The sequence below is a fragment of the Candoia aspera genome, chromosome 1 (assembly GCF_035149785.1).
Source record: "Candoia aspera isolate rCanAsp1 chromosome 1, rCanAsp1.hap2, whole genome shotgun sequence".
Lineage (NCBI taxonomy): Eukaryota > Metazoa > Chordata > Lepidosauria > Squamata > Boidae > Candoia > Candoia aspera.
In genome coordinates, this window is record NC_086153.1 from 25,288,850 (window position 1) to 25,307,184 (window position 18,335).

General features: G+C 40.3%; 1 protein-coding gene across 1 annotated transcript in view; it reads right to left on the bottom strand.

Moving 5' to 3' along the window:
- Positions 1 to 18,335, bottom strand: part of KIF13B (kinesin family member 13B) — a 149,359-nt gene that overhangs the window by 64,660 nt on the left and 66,364 nt on the right. The window contains exons 13-19 of the mRNA XM_063300770.1: positions 16,164 to 16,298; positions 12,765 to 12,895; positions 11,523 to 11,609; positions 8,339 to 8,529; positions 4,582 to 4,792; positions 3,601 to 3,763; positions 18 to 164 (exon numbers count right to left, since the gene is read on the bottom strand). Coding sequence (XP_063156840.1) covers positions 18 to 164; positions 3,601 to 3,763; positions 4,582 to 4,792; positions 8,339 to 8,529; positions 11,523 to 11,609; positions 12,765 to 12,895; positions 16,164 to 16,298 — 1,065 coding nt within the window. The remainder of the gene's footprint in view (positions 1 to 17; positions 165 to 3,600; positions 3,764 to 4,581; positions 4,793 to 8,338; positions 8,530 to 11,522; positions 11,610 to 12,764; positions 12,896 to 16,163; positions 16,299 to 18,335) is intronic.

Genomic DNA, 18,335 nt, shown 5'->3' on the forward strand with positions numbered 1-18,335 from the left:
ACATGTCCTCCACATACCAGGTTGTCCTCCTCACAGTCCTTCCATTCCTGATAGAGGTCTCGCATATCTACCAACCGGTTCTCCAGCTTCTCCAGGGACCAGATTTGTTTGCCTTTCCCTTTTCGTCTCACCTGAATGGCTGGCTCACTAAGCACTGCACCTCGCTACAAAACACCCAGGAGGAGGAAGAATGCAAAGAGAAAGAAAGAGGGAAAGGGAAAAGAAAACAGTCAATGCAAATAATGAAAAATCTTTTCATACCTGCCTATCTTGAGAACTTGAGTATAGCTCGAGATTGGTAAGCTTTTTCTTTAGCTTTATTTCATGTATTCTGATACCCTCCAGGGAAGATACAAAGGCTTTTTTTTCCTGTGCAAATTTGTCTGTGTTATAAGAGGTGAAATAGTCAAATATACTCTTGTTTTGTAATTTTTATGTTGGAGCTCATCAAGGAATGATTGCCTCACCATTTACTTCATAATCTGACAGGTCTGACAGGTTTTATGTTAAATGTTTTTTAATTAACCACATTCCAAGGATGTTATTAAAGTGGGTAATTTTTTGTCAGTGGCCCTAAAGTAGCAATTACTGCAATGTCAGAGTTATATTAAATTTTTGCACTTGGCATACTTTACATAATATGACCTATTTTCCCTTGTTACCAAGATTCAGCATCTTGTTTGGGTTTATTCCTGTTCTATTGGCCACAATATATATTCAGTTCAAAATTAAGACAAATTTTACCCTGGGAATACATTTGAATTCTCTGCCCCCCACACCCAATAAAATAAATTTTTTAAAAAAATCTCAGGAACAGAATGTGACAAAAAGACCATCATCTGATTTAGAAGAGTTATATAACCTTCAGGACACACACATTTGGCTGTATATTTTAAATGAACCCAAAGAAAGACTTCTGCAAAATTAATGGCTTAATTAAGAGAGTATCACATAAGGAGATTTTTGAATATAGAACAGTAACTCATAAGCAACAACAGAGAAAACCAAAATGAAAATGGAGAGATTCCTTTTCTCTGGAGATTTAATCCAGTCAGCCCACAGTTGCTAAACTTATATTTAAAAAGGTGTTTTCCCACCTTTTAAGAAAATTGTGAATGACAGACTGTACAGAAACATTTAAATTGAACTGATATGATACTTGAACCAGCACTTCAGTCATCATAACATTTATTTGGGGTTTTTTTTGTGTCTGATAGGAAGATCACATCAGCAAATAATATGTACTGTGATACTAAACATTCTCTCCATTTGAGTTAATACTCTGCAATTTCTTTCACTGTTTTCTCCTCTGTAGATGAATTTCAGTACACTGCATTGAGGGGGAGAACTGAAGGACACAGAACCTGACATATTTTCCACATTCTTTTCTTGAAATTTGAGCTTCCCCTCCCCTTTTTAAAACATTGGTAAGTCTGCAGCCTTTTTACTTATATAAATAAAAAGGAATGCCATGAAGGTTACATAGTCAGAAAGCAAGTGAAAGAATGTGCCTAACCGGTCAGTTGAAAACCTAGCAGTTGGTTCGTAAAAATTCGAAGTTTGGTTAACTTTAATTTTGGTTAGGATTTTTTGGTAGTTTAGTAGCTTGTTTGGTTAATTTATCATTCAATATAATATGTGAACCCAGAAAAGGATTTAAATAAGTCATTACATTAACTATGTTCCATTAACCTAGCCTGTGAGTAGTAAAACTGCACATCAATAAATGTAGAGGCAGTGCAGACAGATACATGCATGATTTTAATCACAATAAGTAAATAAATAATTTAATTGCTAGAGTTTTGCTATTTTGAACTGGCTGTGAACTGTTCTTTGCCCTGCTCTAGCAAGCACCTCTTCAGCAAAGGATCGTTACCTTGTCGTGGTGCTGGAGCTTGAGCACCTCAATGATGCCATGAGCTAAACTGTGAAGGGCCACCCAAGATGGGAAGGTCATGACAGAGAGGTCAGACTAAATGTGATCCCTGGGGAAGGTAATGGCAACCCACCACAGTATTCTTGCCATGAAAACTAAATGGATCAGTACAACCAGAGATATGTCAGTATACCAGCGAAAGATGAGACCCCCAGGTCGGAAGATGGTCAAAATGCTACTGGGGAGGAACAGAGGATGAGTTCAACTAGCCCCAGACGCAGCTAGCTCAAAGCCGAAAGGACGGCTAGCGGCCGACGGTGCTGGTGGTGAACGGCAAATCCGATGTTCTAAGGATCAACACACCATTGGAGCCTGGAATGTAAGATCTATGAGCCAGGGCAAATTGGATGTGGTTATTGGTGAGATGTCAAGATTAAAGATAGACATTTTGGGCATCAGTGAACTGAAATGGACTGGAATGGGCCACTTCACATCAAATGACCACCAGATCTACTACTGTGGACAAGAGGATCACAGAAGAAATGGAGTAGCCTTCATAATTAATAGTAAAGTGGCTAAAGCAGTGCTTGGATACAATCCAAAAAACAATAGAATGATCTCAATTTGAATTCAGGGCAAGCCATCTAACATCAGAGTGATCCAAATATACGCCCCAACCACAGATGCTGAAGAAGCTGAAGTAGAGCAGTTCTCTGAGCATCTGCAGCACCTACTGGACAACACGCCTAAAAGAGATGTTATTTTCATCATGGGAGACTGGAATGCTAAGGTGGGCAGTCAAATGACACCTGGAATTACAGGTAAGCATGGGCTGGGAGAACAAAACGAAGTAGGACATAGGCTGATAGACACCCTGGAGAAGATGCTGATGCTAGGGAGAGTGGAAGGCAAAAGGAAGAGGGGCCGACCAAGGGCAAGGCGGATGGATGATATTCTAGAGGTGATGGACTCATCCCTGGGGGAGCTGGGGGTGTTGATGACCAACAGGAAGCTCTGGCGTGGGCTGGTCCATGAAGTCACGAAGAGTCGGAAGCGACTAAACGAATAAACAACAAACAGCAAGCACCTACACCCCTTTTATATACATCCCATCAGATCAACAGACAAGAAAGTTTCTATACACTGCTTACTTTGCTTTTGCATGTGATAACAGCAGCAAGACTTTTGTACACACAAAGATGGAAAGATGCACAAATTCCCACACTGGAAGAATGGATGGTGAAATTGATTGAGTTAGCTCAGATGCCAAAATTGACAGCACTTATAGAAGACCACAATGTGAGGGGATTTGTTTCTACTTGGAAACCGCTTTTGGACTGTTTGCTTGTTACTGAAAAAAATGAAGTATTGATTTTGGGTTTTGATGATCAATGCGTTTGTTTTTAGAGAAATGTTAAGGTTTAAATTAGAGTAAGAGATTGAGATATTTTAATAAGTACTTATATCTGTGTCAGAAGTCACCTTTTCCTTACTCTTTCTGTTATTCTTGCATGTTTTAATGTTTTGTCTTTTTTCTTTAACTTTGTACTTTAGGTTTTCTGTATTTTGTATTTTAACTTTTTCTAAAACTTTAATAAAGTTCTTATAAAAAGAAAGTTTCTATACGCTGTTTAAACATCACCTTTGGAACAGCAGAAAATATTGGACTGGATTGCCATTATCTTGGCAGGTGACGTATGTCTAAATAGGTTTAAATGCTTTACCTTTTTGTTTGCATTAAGGCTTGAGGCTGGGATTTGGAGAGTGACCTTGTATTCAGTTCTTTTGTCCATCTCTTCTGCAATGAAACTGGCTTCTCTAACATACAAGTTGGCCTTCATGATCTGCTCCCTCAGTTTCCGCAGGCTGTGGTTCAGCATCTCTTCTCTATTGCAAAACAAGTGAAAGAGAGAAAGGGCAATGGAATTTAAAGGAAAACATTTATTTAAAAACATTCCAATAATCACATTGGTATGGATGTTTTACTCTGGTGCAAAACAGTTAATCATTTTTGCGCCAGTTTTGAGATTTGTTATGAGCTAGGGGCCATCTGTGCACTTGGCTACACTGCAGCATGGATGTGAATTGCTGGCCAGAAAATCTGAAGGTCTACATATCCTCCACTCCAGTTGTAGTAATACAGGACTAGTTTAGACGATATGGTCTGTCTAGGGTCTTCCCTCTCTGCAAATTTTCCTCATCACAATGGCAGGCATTCTATTGCTTCAGCAAATCCTGTACTGCTTGTCGTGATTTGTATAAATGTTCACAGGTGAAGATCATCCCATCTTTGGATGAATCAAAACCATACGTGCGGAAGGGCTTCCCATGATTATGTAGCACAGAACCACTTCTTGGTCACCTAGGATTCTCCATTTGGAATTCTCTTCTCTTCCATCAGCCTCACAATCCTTTTCTGCAATACAGTACAATGCACTCAATATCCCATCTTCAGCCCCAAATCCTTTGTTCTTAGAAATCTGTGAAAATAGCCCAGGAGCTTCCTTTCCATGACAATGTGCAATTCAGAAGCATGCAACAATTCCCTTTTTGCTAATAAAAAATGGTTATTTTTATTCACTGATGTATAAAATGTATCTGTTGCCTTAATCCAAACATAGGCCAGATGAAGATTCTCCACGTCAAAGAAGAGAACAGGGAAAAAAACCAGGTCTCTGAGAACTGGGTTCATTCCCTTCACCCACCTCTCTTCTGCCCATTGCCGTAAGCGTTGCTGTGCGCTGGGAGAATGGAAGGAAAACCTGTCCATGGAGCGGAAATGCTGTTTCTCTGGAGACAAGCGCCTTCGGAGCTGTTCTAGTTCATGCTCGTACATAAGCCTCTGCCGCTCCAGGGCCGACCGCTTCTCTTCTTCATGCTGTTGCTCTAGACTTTGTAAAATTGACTGCATTGGATCTAAGAAGAGATGAAGAAAGATGTGAGAAGCTAAAAGCCTAGGATGGACATCTCTACAATAGATTTCAGTCTGGAGCAACAGTCTGAGCAGTAAGAAACACAGAATGGCAGCTTGGTTTTTAAAGGAGGGTAGTTGTATACCCAGAGGAGTACAAATGAGTCTTTGCCCCAGTTTCCCAGAGATTACTTGGATCAGTTTATTTCAGCTTCATTGCACCAGAGCTGGCACAACAGATACCCATGTCTTGGTGTTAAGAGTTTTCTTAATCTGGTACAGATCACAAACTTAAAGACTGCATTTGTTTTTCCCACAAAAACTCTTTTATTATACAAAATTAATTGCTGGCCGTGCAGGCAATTCTAGGTGCCCCAAGATTGGCACATGTAACACCTCTGCTGCGCGAGCTGCATTGAGTACCAGTCTGCTTCCAGGTCCAATTCAAGGTGTTGGTTACCACCTTTAAAGCCCTACATAGCATGGGGCCAGTCTACCTGAGGGACTGTCTCATCCCCATTACATCGACCCATCCCACCCGGTCATGCAGAGAGGGCATGCTATGGACCCTGTCTGAAAGAGAACTTCACCTGACAGGGTCCAGGAAGTGGGCCTTCTCTGCAGCAGCTCCCGCCCTTTGGAACATTCTTCCCCCAGAAGTGAGGCAAGCCCCCTCTTTCCTGGACTTCTGTAAAAAACTGAAGACCTGGTTCTGCCATCTTGCTTGGGGCAGGAAGGGAAGTGGTCATTCTTGGGGATGGCTGGAGCCCTAAAATGGCCCTTCTTTACACAGGAACTGAATTAGAACTTAATTGCCACTGGATTTTATTTTATTTTATATTTCTATCTTCTATTTCTATTTCTATTTAATGTATTATTTATAGTCTTACTGTATTTTAAATCTTACTTTTATTGTAAACCTCCCAGAGTCCCTCCCCTGGGGGGGATGGGCGGTGGCAAAATTTGACAAATAAATAAATAAATAAAATTAAGCTCCTATTGCTTATCTTAATCCTAATTCTATGCTTGTTTCTATTTCCCCACCTACCTTATTCTACAATCTTCCTATTACTATTAAGTTTACCACTATTTCTATCTAATTTAATTTATACATTTCTATATTCTATGTCTATATTCCTATCTCTATGTTTGTAGCAGCCAGCCTCAGTCCATTTGGATGTGAAAACCCTTTTCACTCTTCTACAGACTCTCCCCCCACCCCCAGTACTCACAGTCCTCTGCTTTTGGAGCTGGTTTGTGGAGCTCGGCCCCTGGGCCCCTGCATGCAATGGACCTGCTTTGGTTTGCAGACTCTGGCCGGGCTCTTTTCCTTCACTGGCTCTCAACTCTGCCTCTCAGCCAGGCTTGCAGCTCCAAGAATTGCAGTTTCCTTTCACTGTCTGAAAACTGCTGCTGGAGTGCTTGCCTTTGGGTTGGAGGTTTCTCTTTCCCACTTCTCTGCTGTCCTCCTGGCTTGATTCCTTCCTTGCCACATCCAACACGTGCTTGCTTTCTGTTTCATTTCATGGGAAAAACTCTCCAATTAAGGAGAGGGTGGGGCTGCTCTAACCCACCTTCCCAGGCAGCACCAAAACTCTGGATCCCAGGAGGAAGAAGAAATGCCTCCTCACTCTGGGTGGTAAATTTACTCTTCCATACTTGGTTAAATCACAATTAGACTACTGCAATGCCTACTACATAAAGTTGACCTTTAAGAGTTTCCAGAAGTTTCCTTTGGCACAAAATGAAGCTGCTAGCTATTAATGGATAGCATAATGTTAAGGCCACTTTATGTCTATTTAGAATGCTTTGCACTCAGTACTGGTTATTTTTCAGGCACGATTCAAATTGTTGCTTTTCATCTTTGAAGCTCTAAACTGTTTACTTTGACTACTCAAAGGAGCTCCTTTTTCAGTATGAATCTTTCCTGGGAGAAAGATTAGTAAGACAGGCCCTTTAAAATATGGTCCCAATTTCAGAGGTCAGCTTGTTCAGAATATGGAATGGAATATGTAGTCTCAGGAGTAGCCTCCATTCTCTTGGTTTAGGAAAATAATCAATACTTGTTTTTCAAATAACCTTTTGAGTTGATTATTATTATTATTACTATTATTATTTTGGCTTCCATTTACACATTTTAAAATGGGCTTTGTCTCAGTGGACAGCGTCACATAACTAAACTTTATTAAGCAGGTTTGAATATGATTAGTACTTGGATGGGAAACCACTGAAAAATCCCAGGGCTGTAAGAATTGGGAAGTCAACAAAAGCTTGAAAGGAGGCCACAGCAAACCATTTCTGTCTTGTTTCCAAGGAAACAACTTGAATATTACCCATGTATCACTCTTAATCTCCTGGTCAAATGGAGAAAGACGTTCAAGTGGGCTCAGTGAATCGGTACCTAAATATGGGTTTATTAAACTACAATAAATATGGGATGACAGGCCAAATTATTAAAAAAGCACATCTTTGTTTAATATTATACTTGCCCCCTACTAATATAGCAGCAGAAATGGGGACAATTGCAGCCAGTGTAGAAAGGGAAGACACAAAAGATTATATGCAATTTAATACTGTATATTTCTCTTTTGTGTGACAGAGCTTTTAAACTCAGTTTAATATTTGACTCTTGCCTAAAATGCCTTAAACAGCTTGGGCTTGAGAGTACATTTTTGCAGTACATCTTTTTTGGCATGAACAGGCCATCTCCACCAAAATCTTGCAAGATATTTTGACCCATGGATACTAGGCCTCCATGCAGACTATCTGGTACAGAGTCTTCTGAGTAGCAGCATCTATGCTATGCATTTGCTGTACTAGGAGGTTCAACGGGCATCAGTACAAAAAACTAGTAAGACAGCATATTAAGCATTCTCTCTTTAGGCAATCTTTTGGGGATGACTAGGATATTTTCAACGGTAACTAATTGGGGGCTATTATCTTTGTGATTATGTTTTTAGGTTTTTCTTCAACTGTTATTAATGTCTTATAATGCTAATCTTCCTTGATAACATGAAACAACCAAGTTTTACATTAGGGTTTCAAGTCTTATAAAACAAACCAAAGCTATACTCACATATAGCCTCTCATTATCTATTATATACATCCATGATACAATTCCTAGAAACTGTACTATACATTTCTTGAAGGGAAGATTACACATATGACTGCCAACAACTCATAGGTGTTTGGGGGGCAGAGGGGGAGGAAAAATGTAACATGCATGATTTCATCATGCAAATGACACAAATTGTGTAATTTTTGCATCATATGCACAATGATGTCATAACACATGTGACATCGATGTGGTTTCTACAGAATGTTTAGCCACCGATGCTCACCTTCCTTGTTAACATGCAACCACAGGTGTTCACTGCATATCTTATAGACAAATCAATGTAGAAAAACATTCCCCAGTAAGCTACTGAGAAACAGCATTTTGAATTCTGTCCCAGATATAGTGCATCTCACAGTCATAACACAACATTGCATTGCAACCACCTGCTAAATGGCATGCCATGAACTGGAAACAGTACATCCACATTCCTTACCATTTCCACCAAGAGCTTTCATAGTCACCTCCATCTGGGCATATTCATAGTTGAAGCTGATCTCACTGGATACCTCACTGGAGCTATCTCCATCTAAATCCAGCTGTTCGGAGCTGTTGCTTCCTTTCATTGAGCTATCTTTGTCGTCGTCCTCTGTTTCTACTTTCTTTTTCTTTTTTGGCAAATTCAGCCTCAAACAGAAAAGAAAAATATTGACAAACACCACCCTTTGAAAACCGATTATGAAAAACAGAGGCAGAGATGCCTTGTCCATGAGAGAAGGTAGCAGTATCCACTAAGGAAATAAGATTATGGCTGCTAGAATAAGACATAGAGATCCTGAAGATCAGCTTTCACCAATTATTGGGCATAATGCAAGTTGCGTTCTAACATACCTGGAAGGTATCTGCTAGGGAAGATGGATCTACTGTAGCTAAGTTCCTTCCTCCACTAAGCTTTTGTCACAGCTCCTGTATATTTTAAAACAGTTGGTGTAACAAAGCCCATACCCTCCCTTTGTGGAAAGGGAGGTACCAATATAATATTTTGTTCAGATGTTAAGTTGCTTCTAGATAATTCCTATTTATTTTGGTTAGGCCTTTGCAGGAAAACATCCTTCTGCATTTGGGTCCTTTGTTGGACTCCATTTTAATTAACAAGACCAAGTGATACTTGGAATTTCCAAATAAAAAATATCTTGGGCAGTTACTAACTAATAGATCTGAAATATTCTAAGGACTATATTTGACTATTGTAATGCACTCCACAAGGAGCTACACTTGAAGACCACCCAGAAACTATGGCTGATCCAGATGCAGTGGTGCAGGCCGTGTTGGGCATGCCTTGATATGCCACATGACACTACTGTTCTGTGAGATGCCCTGGTTGCAGTATACTTCCAGGTGCAATTCAAGGTTCTGGTTATCACCTATAAAGCCTTTCATGGCACAGGGCCAGGTTATCTGCAGGGCAGCCTATATCCCATGGTTTCTCCCCATTCAGTAAGATTGGGCAGGGTTGGTATGCTTTGGTCCCTTCAATCAAACAGTGCTATCTGTTGCGTCCCGGAAAACATGCCTTCTCTATTGTGGAACAATATCACACTCTGCTCTCTGGAATGATATCAAGTTGAGAACCATGTAGCTCCCACCCTGATGATGTTCTGGAAGTCTTTACAACTTTCGCTCTTCATCCAAGCCTTGGGGTAAGATGTTTGTGAAGCCTTGTTGGTTACATTTTCTGTTTGAGGGAGTGTGTTTGTCCAGATGCATGGGATTTTCTTTCTATTGGCTCTTTTTTTACTGCTTTTTATTTTTAATGTAAGCTACTCAGAATCAATCCGGAGTTGGGTGCCCTCCAAATTTCATAAATACATAAATAATAAAATATAGCTCCCATACAGGAAATCAGCGAGATAATTGTTCCTTCAGCTGAATATAAATTCACTTCAAAATTTAAAATGGAATAAAATGACACCTAAGAAAATTATTATCATTTTCAGGCATTCATCTGTCAACCACAGAGATGGAAATAATCCAAGAGGTATAGATATGCCATACTAACAACATTTTAACACCTTCAGTTTAAGCAAAGACTCAATCTGACAAAAGCAATAAATAGGGAAATAGGTTTCTTTGTAACTATTTGTGAGAGGAATTGTAAAATTACCAACGTAGTAAAGTTCTTATACCAATCTATGCCGAGACCACGTTTGGAATATTCATTTCTCAATAAGACTATTGCAGATTTGGAAAGGGTACAGATAAAAGTGACCAAACAGCTCCCCTCCTAGGGGATAGTACAGCTTGTGAGGTTTTTCAGAACAAAGACAGGTCAGGAAAGACATAACAGAAATACATGAAATGACTCAAGATGTGGTAAAGATGGATTAAGAAAATTTTCCCTCCTTTCTTACAGAATTAGAGTTTGTGATAATCCATTCAAACTAAATTCAGAACTTATAAAAGGAAGTAAATCTACACATAGCACATATATAAAGCTTATTTAGATGGTTTAAAAAGAGGACTGGTTAAATTCATGGAGGAGCAGGCTATCAGTGACTACTAGCCTTGATGGTTGTATACTACACAGTATTGAATCACAGGCAGTGTACCCTGAATGTTGGCTGCTGAGGACTAAAAGCAGGAGAAGTTTCTACTTTCCTCCTTGTGGTAATTGTGTTCTTCCAGAAAGAAAGTGATTCCAGTCAGTAATGCAGAAAAATTGTCTAAGGGCTCTTCTTACGTTCTTATCATATATTATCTCAGCCCTGAAATGAGTGCAAAATAGAGAAACGGAAAACAGAGAGCAGCAGGAACAGCTATTAAGAATGGCTGTTCATCCCTCCTGAATGCTCGAATTCGTTTTCACTCGAAAAGCCTAAAACGGCATCTGAACATCAAGAAAAGCCAAACAGACAACCCTCAAACTATAGAGCAGAGTTTCTCAACTTCAGCAGCTTTAAAATGTGTGGACGTCAACTCCCAGAATTCCCCAGCCAGCATGCTGGCTAGGGAATTCTGGAGTTGACGTCCACACATCTTAAAGTTGCTGAAGTTGAGAAACTCTGTCAAAGAGGAAATGTGTATGGTCCTTAAAGAAAATGCGCAAACCTAGCTCCCTTGTAATTTTAGGCAAAGACAGATTCTTTTTATTGCCCTAAAAGATTAAGATGATACTAAGGTGGCCAGCCACAAAAGATAAGAAGACTGGGACCTCATTTGCTCTATTTCCCCTCCCCCACATAATACTATAACAATTAAAAAAAGCCCTGAAGTTATAGTCATCCACCATACGAGATTTCAAATTTTGCTGCAAAATTATGGCCATGACATAAATCCGTAGTTATGACAGCCTTGCAGTTAGAGAGTGGGTTGACAATTCCTGAAATTCCCAGCTAGTGTAGCCACTAATCTTGCTGGCTGGAAGAATTCTGGGAGTTGAAATTCCAAAATATCTGGCAGTTGCCTAGTTGAGGAAGGCTAAACTATCTTGATTTTTAAGGGAGGACAAGTCCAGCAAATGCATACAGCAAAGCAGAAGTCCTTGTAATTCTGCAGTGGTGAGCCTCCACAGCCAGTGTTCAGAAACTAAACGTTTGCCAAAGGCAGTTCAACTCCTATGTCCCAAAACTATACCAATTACAGAAGAAATTGAAATGAACAAAGAACAAGTAGCAGCTTACCGGAAGAAGTGATTGTTTCCCCACAAAATTCTATCACCGTGGTGCAGTTGTGTGGGACCTACAACAGCTGTACCGTTCACAAATGTCCTGTGTTGGAGGGAAAAAGGTAAATATAGTCATTTCCACATCAAGGATTTGGCCTGCCCTTAATTCCACATAGCAGTGATCAAGGAAAACATAATGTGAGAGACTTGTGTTGATCCCCCTCCTTTGAGCAAAGCAGAGACATTGCATAGCAAAGTAAATTGAACACAACCCAACACATCTGAATACTTCCTTCTCCTTTTACAAGGAAGATATATCAGTGTTCCTACAACTAGAGAAGGAAAGTCTTTTGGTAGAATCTTTTTTCTGCCTGAAAGAGGCAGTTGTCTTTTCCAGTCTTACTTGTCCCTTTCTCACAATGGTCCCAACTGCTGTTTAAAAACCATCCCAAACAATCCACTTTTGCACCCACCAGATATACAGTATGCCGCCAGGGAACAGAGCATGAGAATTCAGGAGAGGGAGCAGCAGCTGGTCTGAGCAACTTCCTGTGCCACCTTGCTCTCCACAGCCCCAAACTGCAGCTTAGTCCTAGGTATGTTGCTTGTTTCAGGACTTCTGGTCAATGCAGCAGGGGGCAGGGATGTTCACTGAGTTTCTCCCTCTCACTTTACTGAATACATAAACATTCTGAGCCAAGGAAGCCCACAGTTTTGGCACTGCTGTCCATTCAAATTAATGTGCATGCATTTACTCTACTGGGAATGTATTGGAATGAAAACAAAAACAAGCAATAGAGGAAAATGTGGGTCCTCTGATGTAATCAAAGGTTCCAAGATCTGATTGTGGAACTTCTTCCATGCTTCATTCAATCCTGAAGTAAGAGTAAAATTGCTTGTCTCTATAAGACATAATAGGGACGCGGTGGAGCTGCGGGTTAAACCGCTGAGCTGTCGATCAGAAGGTCAGCGGTTCGAAACCGCGCGGCGGGGTGAGCTCCCGTTGCTCGTCCCAGCTCCTGCACACCAAGCAGTTCGAAAACATGCAAATGTGAGTAGATTAATTGGTACCGCTTCGGCGGGAAGGTAACGGCGTTCCGTGAGTCATGCTGGCCACATGACCCGGAAGTGTCCTATGGACAACGCCGGCTCCAAGGCTTTGAAACGGAGATGAGCACCGCCCCCTAGAGTCGGACACGACTGGACTTTACGTCAAGGGAAACCTTTACCTTTACTATAAGACATAATACCCAGTTACCTAGTGTTCTTCTGAGGTGTCAACATGACTTGTCCATCCACAGTGATATCTATTATACAGTGTTCAGGAAGAATCCCCAATCCACAGAGCTGTATATCTTGGGAATTATCAGATCCAATGAGTGTGTGCTCCTGCAAAAGATTCGAGATCAGGTCCACTGAAATCCAACAGAAATTCATATTACTTACTACATATGAAACTGCCCTCCTCACTTCATCTAGTCCAGCTTTCCCAAAGTGCTCCAGAAAACTGCACTGTGTAAAACTATGGCTGGTTTCACATTATACTAAAGCAAACTAAACAAGTCATGGCATGGCTTAGCATCAAGCGTGCACTCAGCCATTACCTTCCCTTACACTTACTGTATAAAAGACACAACACAGAAAAAATGAACTATGAGGAGGGAGTGGAGGGAAAGAGCAAGTGCAGCCTCCAGTCCTCAGAGTTACAATTATTATCCAACCAGTTGGAATGGAAATAATTCAGGATTGAACTTTGTTTGCATTTGCTATAATGCAATGCATCCACTTTTGCACATCTGTTCTTTAACAATAGCAAAAGAGGGAAAGAATGTTAGCAGGAAATAAATGGGGAAACAGTGAGGGGAAAAGAGGGAGAAAAAGAGAGAAATCAAACTTCTCATTGAAATAGCTTTGCTTTCTCCCTCCCCTGTATTCTTTTTCAATTGGGGCACAATTCTGATGAAGAACAATGTATTCAGATAAACAATAATCTGAGAAGATGATGGCTGTACTGTAATGGAAATTATACTGTCCTTGATATTAATTCTACTAATGTTACTTATCCTCACCTGTCTTTCTAGCACACCTGTCTACATGCAACCTGCCGAATGATGAGAGGAAAAAAAAGCACACTTCATTTGTTCCTTAAAATTCTGTAATCTTAATTTTTTTTAATTCCTCAAAGCAGCTTACATCAAAACAAATAAAAATCATAATAAAAACTCAATGACATTTAATAACATTCATCATCAAGCCTCAGAATAAGAAAGCCATAGCAAAATAAGCCTGGGAACCTGGGTCCTCCAGAATGGCTAAGCTACAGTTTGCAGCATCCCTTACCTCTGGGTTTGATCAACAACCACTACCTCCCCATTTCTGAATTAGAGCATCTGACTGAAGGTGGATCAGTTGGAAATGCCTTCCTCAGATCAGAAAGGGGACGCTTGGTGGCCTGAATGCTAATACCAAGTGAATCTCTTTTTGTTTTGTGAGTGCAGGGAGGCATCATTCTGAAGTAATCATGAATCAAAGAGATCCTTTCTGGATGCTACCTGCCTCATTTCTGAAAGCAGAGAACACAACAATGATCCCATTGAAGACTATAACAGAAAGACAGAATTGTAAGAGAGGAAATCAGAGTAGAGGCAGGGAACCTGAGGCTCTCCAGATGCAGCCTAGCAGCATCCCTGTTGAATGCTGAATGACCATGCTTACTAAAGGTGTTGGGAACGATAACGTTCCATGGGTTTGGGCTTCATAGTCATTTCTATTTCTTTATAGTTTGGCACCTGAAACAGATTCTTCCCAAAGCCAATTGGCATGTGGATCTTTATAAATTTGAACTACACATCTGAACTGAAAGAAGCAGGGGAAGTGCATACTATTCAAGGACAAGTCTATCAGAGGCTATGAATCATGCTAACCATGGCAAAAGGCAAAAGAAACAGGTGATATGAAGCTATCCTCTCAAATGCCTCTCTAGAAATGTAAGTAGGTTTGATTACTTGATTCATTAAAAGATATATTTCACTATAAAGTAAGAAGATACTAACACTTAATTCTGTGCTGAATTGATTAGTGAACAGATCTACTTCTCTAAATCCGTTTAAACAAGGCTTGTTCAGACAGTAAGTTCTCAACTATTTTTGTCAACAACGAGGCAAAGGTTCAACAAAATGCAAATGACAGCAGATAAAACCAAGAGAAATGTCATGATGTTGTAGTGAACTTGGGGGTAATATACTGTACTTTTATAAATTTGATCAGCACTGGTAACTTTAGTATATCTGTGCACAGATGCATGAAGAAGTGACTATTCTAGGCTCCCCAAATGATAAAGAAGTCCTTTCTGAACTTACTACAAAAGGAGCTGAAATGACTGTGTTCATTTCCTCCCTCCTCCCCCACTTTCTGAATTCTAAGATACCAGTATTAGGGCACCAAGATGAAATCTTATCATTTTGCAAATAACCAAGGTCACCCTCTGAATGTATTTTGTTGCCAAGACATTCTTTGAAGGTCTTCATGCTGATTAGCAAAGAAACAGATATAGCATCAGGAACTAGTTGGGAGGAGGGAGTGCCAGCTGACAAAGCCAGACACCTACACTGACTTGAAATTCTCTGAAGCTATTCAAAATCAGCTCTTTTGTTGCTTCAGGGGAACAGTGATGACTAAAGATTTCCCCAACCCCCATCCTTACATTCTTCAGGGTGCTAGCCCACTAATAAACAAGATTACTGGCTCTCCTTAAAGATACAGCATTTAAAATAATTTCACAGGCCTGTATAAGCTTAGAAGCAGCTTTCAAATATCTGAAACAATATTATGGGAAAGAGAGCCATTCATTGCCTAACTCCCAGAAAGGTCTGCAATAAGTGTACTGTAATGTTGGCTTGCTTTAAACTGCAGCTGGTCCATTCAGGAGCTAGCCTCATGATGCAGCCTGATGCCTCTGCTTTTTGCATTATGACTTGGCATTATACTTGCAGTGATGCAAGCAATTATTATGCAAATCAAGTTCTCTCATAATCATGGCTTGCAACCGGCTAGAAAGTGAGAACTGGGAAATCTCTGTTTCAATCCCATAGCAGCTAGAAAATAAGGCCTTTTCAACCTCCAAGGGGAGCAGTAATAATGGTCTATTGTATAAAGCTGCTGAGAAATACTGTACAATGTTTTGAGCGCTAAGCATTGAAGTATTCATTTTCTTCAAGCAGACTGTACTCACAGTTGAAGATGGTATGCAAAATATATTTATGGGGGAATCTGATTTGCAACTGCACACATTAAATCATGATTGATACAAATATTATGCTTTTCGTAATATAAAAAAACTATATATATATCCTAGTGTCTGTTGAAAGCAGTTCACAATTAATAAAATCTTGTGCCTGAGTACACTGGCACTGAACAAATAGCTTTGTATTCAGAAGAGCTCAATCTCAGAGAAATAATCAAAGTGTCACAAAATCTGCTTTTGCCCAACAAATCTGTTTTGATCCATAAGAAAAATTAAAATCCAAAAATCTAATGTCTATGTGACTCTTTTTAAAAGCCAACAGTTCTTACAGGAGTGTTCATGAACAAAATTTGTAGGAGCATCTCACACTCAAGCAATTTTGAAACAACCTCATGTATCTTCCTAGTATCTCACCTTTAAATAGTAGACCAAAAGTTCATTGAGTGCAGGGTCAGCGTTCAAATTCACCAGAAAGCACTTGTTATCACCCACTTTGATCCCAGATGACTGAAGAGAGATGCCAAGGCTTTCAAGTTGTTTCTGCCGTTCCTATTTGAGAGGAACACAATTACCATTAGAAAGACAATTTGAATCATATATTTTCCCACAGCCATGTGGTTATTCTTCACCCTGGACATAACAGAGAAAGAGAACAAAAAGACAGGCATAGCCAATGGTTATTGGCTACTGTAGCCCTATCCATCTCTTTGAGTGGCTGCAGCCACAGCTGCTCTCTTAGCCCCAGGTTTCATTTTGAGCTGGATGGACAACCAGCAACCTTCGACCCATGCTTGGCCCCCAACCCCCTTTTCACAGATCCAGAATCCCAGAAATCACACTACCAAACCACTGAAAAAGAAAGGAGTGAGTTCCCAACATTTAAGTTTAACACGTCAAATAATTAAGCCAACATCTCCAATGTAATGACCCTGAAATCACTGCCCCGTCCAATTCAGTGACATAGTAATGTTATTGTACTGCAACGTCACCCTTTGGCTGTACACCTACATTCCACCCACTCCACCCCCCAAGGGGAAAAAACAGTATTGTTGATCTGATTTGGAATTTACCCACATGAAGCACCACTACCAGGAAAATCTGGGACAACAGTAGCCACCATCAAAAAGGGAAATACAAAGGTTGAATGTTAATCCAGAGAAGAGGAGGAGAAAAGAGGAAGATATTCAACCCCCTTGTGGAATTTAGTCTCAAGGGCCACTAATTGAGAAACCAGGGTCTTGGGTATATAAGCTAAAGAGATATGCAGAAATGTAAATTATCATATTTCTCCAACCTGCATACTGAAACCAAGGAAAAAGTTGAGACATGCCTTCCTTTTTATTGTCCCTATGAAGCCATACTGAAAACCTACAAATCCCTCTGTTTCCTTTACTTGTGACACTGAAAGCATTACAAAAAGGCCCAGCACTCAGAGTGAGATAAGCACATGGAGGACATCTATTTTCTTCTGGTACTAGCTTGCCATTACCAGTGAAGTCATAACTGGTACTTTTGTTTTGGAGTTGCTGGGTCCAAAGTTGATTCAAGCACTCCTTGTCAAAGATATTTGTTCTGAATCTGATCCAATCATCCCATCAGCTGAGCTGCTGTAACCAGCCTTGTTCAATAATCTGGTGGGAGCATTCTGGACCAGATGAAGTTGCCCAATGCTTTCCTGGGCCAGCCCAAGCAAAGCATGTTGCAGTAGTACAAATAGAATGTGATGAGGCACATGTATCTGCAGGAATGGGCACAAGAGATGTACTAGCTTTAGCTGCGGAAAGGCCTTCCTGGGCACTGAAACCACCCAATGCACAATTTAAATCAGCCCAAAAGGGCAATCCCATCCCAAATATATTGCATTGCTATTGTCATGAGTACTGATGGCGAGCTGGAAGGGGCCTCTATCCAGGGGGGAAAACGCATGGGTAGTACTGAGGAATTAAGCAGCCATTCAAAGAGACACAGATCAGGCCTGCCTTAGCTTTTGGGGTTTATCTGTCTGGGTTTTCCCACGCTTCTTCAGTTTGTTAGGATTCTGTTTTATGTAGCAGTAATAAACACTAGAGACCTACTCCTCGTCTCAGCGTGATTTCTGACTGTTAGGACAGCTATCTTCCTTTCAAGAGATCAGACCTTTATCTTCTCTAGATTAAGCTTCAAAATATTTGTTCTCATCCAGTTTATCGCAACATGAAAAAATATTTAGAAAAATGGTTCCCACCAGGGGCCACTGGTAATAATAGGGTGTGGCTTTACACCTACACAGCATGAAGAGTTCTACAGAATTGTGGGGCAATAAACAAACATAAAATGGCCCAAATTGCAGGAGAGTGCTCAATTTCACAAGTGTTTGGCTTTCTCAATAAATCTGTGCAAGGTTTCAAGTGGGGACACCAACATTTCCTAAGATCTTATGAAGTATTTTTAATTCCTTTGGACCTTTGATTTTTTATTTGATTTTTCGGTCCCATGGAGGTCATCTGAGGGAGTATTTAAAGCAGGGCTGGCAATCTGTATCCCTTAAATACCTTTTCCACACCTCCCCCAGAACCATTTCCATGTGATCAGTAAAATAAAATTAAC